Source organism: Marmota marmota, unplaced genomic scaffold (assembly GCF_001458135.2).
Source record: "Marmota marmota marmota unplaced genomic scaffold, marMar, whole genome shotgun sequence".
NCBI classification, from domain to species: Eukaryota; Metazoa; Chordata; class Mammalia; order Rodentia; family Sciuridae; genus Marmota; species Marmota marmota.
The window spans coordinates 13,723,585-13,730,354 of record NW_026000082.1 but is presented as its reverse complement, the minus strand read 5'-3'; the positions used below and the strand labels follow the sequence as shown (position 1 = coordinate 13,730,354).

Below are 6,770 nucleotides of genomic sequence, written 5' to 3'. Positions count from 1 at the left end.
GATGGAGTTAAAGGTGCAGATCACGTAGAAGGGTTCGGGAAATGCTCTCGAGCGTGATCTGCCTTCTCAGGGTCTTGTAAGTCGAGGCCTCAGGACCGAGCGGAAAAAGGTGGGCTGAGACGGTGGGGGTGGGGGTAAGGGAGAGGTTCGGAAGAACCGTTGTGGACTACGTCTGCCAGTCAGACTAACCCCTCCCCCTGCCTCCCCCGCCCCCAGAACCGCTGTACTTAATATTCAAAACGCAAATTATTGATTCGTGAGGTCAACCTCTCCTAACAGTGGGTGAGTCGCCTATTGGCCTCGAATTTCCCTTCCCCCACCGCAAGCAAGAAAAATCGGACAACCGGAATTAATTAATTTCCTGCTCAGGTCTCCTGATAAACCCATTCTGCATTCAACTGTCTCTTGCTTTGCAGGCATGCACTTCACTTTCACGCTAAGGAGGATGCAACCAACTAATACAAGCTCCAAGAAAAACAGAGTTGGGGCTTCTTATTGCAAAACTAAATGTTCCAAGGGAACCAGGTCATGTTACTGTAGGCATTTAAAATGTAAAGCTTCTTCAGATTAAATCTATTTTTGTTGTGGATTAAATATTTCTTTTTAATTTTCGGCCTCTACTGCATAACAGGCCAAAATCTCCCATCTTTCTTCTATTAGTTTGAGTCCAACAGTACATACTTAATTAATAGTGAAAAGCACCAGAACAAAACTACACAAACAAAATCATTTCGCCCTTTTATTAGGTTCTCCACAAACTAAGTACCGACACAATGGAACGCCTGGGAGACTGTAAGCTCCAGGATGCAGCGCGGCACCCGGCACCTGCCGCCAATAGAAATTTTGGGGTGCGCAAAGCAGGCTGGGTTTTGTAGTTGGGATGCGCGCTCCCGAGATAGGCCGCCGGGGAAGGAGAGGCGGGGCTGACTGTGTCACGTGGGCCTCGCTCCCGCCGCCGCCGTCTTTCTCTGTCTCGGCTGAGGCAGCCATCTTGCTCTTGCCGCGTGCTGGTGTTGGAGGACCCTCCCTGCTTCAGGTGAGACCCCCGGCGGTCCCGCCACTCCACGGCCATAGGCCGCTGCGCACGGTCTCCCCCCGCCCTCTTCTTCTGACACCCGCCAACCGCTCGGGCTGCCACTTCCGCCGTGGCGCGGCGAGTGGGGGCGGAGGCGGCTGGCTTGGCCTGTCGGTTACCGGCGGCGCAGCTGGGGGTCGGCACCTGAGGGAAGGTCCCCAGCACCAACGCCCCCTGTGAGAGCGGGACGGTGCTTTTGCCGCCCAAATCCAGTCCCAGGAGGCCGGTGGACCCCCTCTCCTCTGTCCCATTACTCTTCGTTATTCACAACAACAATGTCATATGTTTTGAGCTTATACAGCTTATCTGTTGTCATCTCAGTTGATGCTTCCAGTCTACAGATAGGGAAACCTAGGTTAGCACCCCGCCCCCTGCCCGGAGAACCGGACTCTCTTGCAGGGCTCATCACCTTATAATGGCAGAATTTGTTTACAAGTCTGCCTCCCTTTTGAGACATTGCCTAGCCCATCCTTATAACCCCATCACTTCTTGATGATTGACCGACAGGCACAGTGGTATACAGCTAGTGAATGGCGGTTTCAACTTCCCTTCCCACGTTATTTCACTTATACCTTAGCTATCCCCTCGGGAATGGTAACAATAGTTACCAATTATTGAGTATATTTCTCTGAGCCATATCTTGTGCTTGATAATCTACCTTTAACCCTCAAAACAACCCTGTGAAGCATGTGTTATACCTTTCCTGATGCAGGAGGAACAAAAGTTCAAAAAAGTAAAATACTTTTCTGAAGCCTTAAGTAGAGTAGACCCAGTGTCTTTGATTCTACAGCCTGTGCTTAAAGAAATCTCATAATAAAAAGTTGAGACTAAAGGTTGAAATTATTTTTATCCCTGTGTAAACATGATGTATGTGAAAATGCCTACCACAATGCTTGGAACTTAGGTAACTTAGGTTACTTAGGTTAAGTATTGATTAACCTCATTTTTTTTTTTTGAACTCCTAAGAAAAGTGCTAAAAGATCCTCGGATCTCCCAAGGAAGAACTCATTATCATGTGACCAAAGGAAGTTACTTCTCCCTTCGGTTGCAGAAAGGAACTGCTACCTCTAGGCCTTCTTTTTCTATTAAATTGGAAAACGCTGAACTGCTTATAGTTTATGCCCCGCTGTTGTCCTCATATATATAAGACAGGAATGACAGGTACTAATTAAGATGGATTAAAGAAAAGGGAATTAAATCAGGTAATCTTTGAAGTCTACTCCAGATGCTGAGCTTGACATCTCTTCTCTCAAAGACAGTCCAATCACCTTTCCCTCTTGAATTCCACACACCACAATTTGCTAATAAGACAAAAGACCATACTTGTTCCTTCACTTCTGCTTTGAGCTTCCAACTTCCCTATAATGCTTTTTCTCTGAGATACTCCTTGAGGATAAGATTTTGCAATTCTGTTATCCTAACCACCTGGAATGGCATCTGTTCTTTCATCTACACATTGATTTAAAGAGTTAATGTGGTTCTTTGTTTCAAACAAGTCAGGACTCTTTCTTATCTTCCCAACTCTATTTCTTCTCTTGAGGATTATTACTTAAAAATGAAGAAAAGTCCCAAAGGGTTTATTCTGTGTTTGATTTTAATATTTTCACTTAGCCCCGTTTTTGCAAGAAATTCCTTAAGCTCTGTTAGTTCACTACACCTTCAAAGCCACATTACTTTGAAAAAAGTGAATATTGGTCCATTCCTGTGGAGATCTAAATATAAAGATTAGGATTTACGTCAGCAAATTTAAGTCTATGGCAGAGCTAAGATTGGCATATGCATAAGGTTGCTTGTTTTGGACTCTAAACACAGTTGTTCCTAGAAGAGTGTTTTTAGCTTCTTGATCATTGTGATACAATGCTGAACAAAGAAATAATAGATTCTAATTGTTATTTGGGAACTGGACTTTATTTAGCCTTAAAGCAGAGATGCAGGGAGGTTAGTGCCTAAATTCAATGTCAGTACAGGGTAACTAGTAATTACGTAATCTTTTCATCTCTTCATCTCAAAGGAAGAAAACAATATCTTTTATCTAAATGGCGAGATCATACTGGGTTTGGAGAATCTGCCCCAAAAGATTTAATAACAGCCTAGTTCTTTTTTCCCTTCCTCACATCTCAGTAATGATCTGTTGAGCTTCAGAACAAGTCAAACAAGACTTTTAAATTGGCTTTTATTTGTTTGTTGTGTGTTAAGATCCATCATAAACTTAAGAATGTTGTTTTCCTTAGTAGGAATATTATTGATGAAACTAGAATTCATGATTTTATAATGCTTTTAGAACTTTCAAAACAAAAATTGCTATAAAAACTTTGAGTTGCCCTTCCCACCAATTTAGTATTCATGTAACCTAGATATGTTTTTGTTAAATTGTGCAGTGAAATATTTTCCCCTATATTCAAGAATATTTTGACAAGTGTGGTATACTAACTACATCAGCACAAAGTATTAAATGAATTCTGGAGTGCTATAGAAGTACTAAATGTTGAAATCTGGTTTGTTTCCCCATTATTAACACAACATCCGACCTTGAATAGAGGACATGACTACATATTTTGACAGCTAGAACAGCCTATTGTTGAATTTCATCTTTGTCTAGCCTTCTCCCTACCCCTTTTGTCCTCTTTATGATTTGGGAAATACAGATTTTGATGTGGGAGAAAATTATTTACTTGAAGGTTTTGCTGATAATATTTGGTAACAGTTCTCCGCTCTAAAAATCTTTGGGAGGAAAAACTGGCTTGCCTACAGAGATTTTGTAATTGGCTAGATTTTACTGAATGCCAAAGAACTGAATCACTTTTTAAGGAGGAGTCTTCAAATAGGTGACTTTGAATCCCATTCTTTTTTTCTGTTTGTATATTTGGCTCCCTGTGGTATTACTTTAATTTTGATTTTTAGCAATACCTGGTTTATGAAGCTAGAACAAGGTATTTATTATGAATATAGACAGTATTAATATGGTTGTGGTGTTAATCCATACTGCAAACTCAGTGAGCCAAAAGGTACTGTTTGTATAAACAGTTTTTTCTTTAATTTTCATAAAACAGTGTCTTTAACGAATCTATTTTTCCCCCCCTAGATTTACCAACAGCATGAATCAAGAAAAGTTAGCCAAACTTCAGGCTCAGGTCCGGATAGGGGGCAAGGTGAGTGTGGCATAAGAAAAACTGATAGGAGAATGTATGATTACTAGACAGTATTATGATTTTGGACTTGTGGTCATTGAAAACCTAAAATCTTTTCCATAATCAAGACCAAACCACATTCCAATTTGAGAATTATTTGTTTAGATCTAAAACAGCTACCTAGAAGACTTTTCTCTGATGATACAATGAAATAGCCACCTTTGTTTGAACCCTAACTTTTAATAGCTGCTAGTTATGACAAAACAAGTTTCAACACATGACTTCCATTTTTTTCATCCCCAAAATATAAATAATCCTAAAAGATGCTTCTAAAAATTAGAGAAATATTTATAAAACACCTTATATGGTATCTGTCACAGGGTAAATGCTTAGTAGATGATAGTTGTTATTATAATGTTCAGTTTATCTTCAGGGCATGCCAGATATTAGCATTACATCTTGACTGAATGTACGCACTGGTGCAGTTAGATTTACAGGATATTAACTAGAATTTGGGTGTGATGACACCTGTTTATAATCCCAGCTACTGGGGATTCTGAGGCAGGAGGATTACAAGTTTCAGGTCAGCCTGGGCAACCTAGACTTCATCTCAAAATTTAAAAAAAAAATTTAAAAGGTCTGGGGATGTAGTTCAGTGGTTGAACACCAGCAGGTTCAATTCCCAGTTCTGCAGGAGGAAAAAAAAATTAACTAGAAATTCTTGAATGGGTTATACATTTTGTTTATTGCTAGGTTTTCCTCCTAGATTCCTGCCTGTTTTTCTATGTTGGTGAATATGAACATGAGCTTTCTTTTTTTCATATACTTTAAAACCTAAAGAAGTACTTAGTTTTGAACACCAAAAATCTTTGATTTCCCCTCAACTGTGGCCCTGGGCCCCAGGAGAATAGTTTACCTTTGTCTATCTAGTACAGTGTTTGCAAAAGGGAAAAGGAGAAAGGGGTAGGTAGGGCACTGTGTCAGTCCTCACTGTGTCATTTACTTTAACAACAATTTCAGCTCTTGGTGACAGAGTCAGGAAAGAGGAAGAAAAGACTTGACTAGTACCTTCTCATTTCATAATGCTATAGTTATATGGTTCTGGAGTCATATTAATACACTCATGTAATCACAGTAGTCACACTGTAGCATCAAATGTGATATAACATGCCAGTGCAAAAAAACTAGAGATATTCAAGAATCATAGAATATATCTGGAAAGACATGATGCCACACATCATCATCATGTATTTTAAACCATTTGTTGGTACCATCATTCATTGTTCTATTGTTTATTGAGCATTTGCCATATGCCAGGCACATAGTAGATAAATAAAATCTCCTATTCGACATATCTCAGATTGGAAGAGAGTCATGCTCACAATTACAATGAAGAATAGAAAGTGTTAAAATGAATAACAAGGTGCTCTTCCTTAGGGGAGGCAAGCTGGGATTCAAAGGATAATAAACAGCTGGGTGTGGTGGCCCCACATGGATTCCCAGCTAGTAAGAGTCCCAGCTAGTAAGAGTCCCATGCAGGATCACAAGTTTGACGCCAGCCTCGGCTACACAGTGAGACGCTGTCTCAATATAAAAATAAAAAGTGTTAAAGGTTTAGCTCAGTTGTAAAGCTCTTGCCTAGCAGGCGGGAAACCCTGGGTTTGATCTGCAGAACCAAAAATCAAATAATAATAAAATACACGATAAATAAGAATTTATTGTCAGACTGACCAGGTTCATGGGAGAACAGATAAAAAAGGATTATTATTTCCACACGTGCAAAGGCACATAGAGTGCTTAGATAACATAGTGCTTAAAGGAATTACTTGCTTTGAATTCATACAGCTAGTTTAGAGTACATGATAGATAGAAAATGGTAGGAAACAAAATGACCTGATAATCTGGGATTCCAATGTAGTTTTTTATGCCTTACTAAGAAGGTTGGAATTTTATCCTGTAGGAAGTAGGCAACTATTGAAGGATTTCAGAAAGGAAATGACAGCCATTTCAGAAAGGTAGCTGGGCAGTGTGGAAAAGGGAATGAAATAGTTTAGCATAGAGAATCATCAAGAGGTTATTGCTGAACTATATGGGTCACAGGTTTAGGAGTTGGAATTGACATGATTTAATGATTGATGGGATATGGGAGATAAAGGTCAGAAAGAAGAGTGGGATGATACCTAGACTTCTGGTTTTAGAAATTGGATGTATGGAAATACCAGCAGCTATAAAACTTAGAAAGTAAAGGAAGAATAGACAGGTGGATTGATGAGCCTTTTGACATTGCATTTGATGTTCCTGAGGATCATTTGAATTGAGGTTTACAGCAAGCAACTGAACTATCTCTGAGTCAGGAAACCTTCACAAATAAGTAACCCATGAGCCAGGCACAATGGCATATGCCTGTAATCTCAGCTGCTCAGAAGGCTGAAGCAGAAGGATTGCAAGTTGCAGGCTACACTTGGTAACTTCGCAAGATCCTGTCTTAATTTAAAAAATAAAAGGACTGAGATTTAGTTCAGTGGTAAAGCACCCCTGGGTTCAATACAATACCCCCCCCCCCCCAA

General features: G+C 40.1%; 1 protein-coding gene across 3 annotated transcripts in view; it reads left to right on the top strand.

The window, feature by feature from the left end:
• The first annotated feature begins 17 nt into the window (after nucleotides 1-17).
• The window catches only part of Btf3l4 (basic transcription factor 3 like 4), a 29,065-nt gene continuing 22,312 nt past the window's right edge, over nucleotides 18-6,770 (top strand). Inside the window, exons 1-2 of one of the 3 annotated variants that reach the window (XM_015485004.2) lie at nucleotides 18-109; nucleotides 4,158-4,224. In XM_015485004.2, the coding sequence (XP_015340490.1) occupies nucleotides 4,171-4,224 (54 nt within the window). In that variant the 5' untranslated portion in view covers nucleotides 18-109; nucleotides 4,158-4,170. Of the gene's footprint in view, nucleotides 110-908; nucleotides 1,037-4,157; nucleotides 4,225-6,770 lie in introns of those variants that run through there. The other 2 variants (XM_015485003.2, XM_015485002.2) reach the window with 2 other exon arrangements.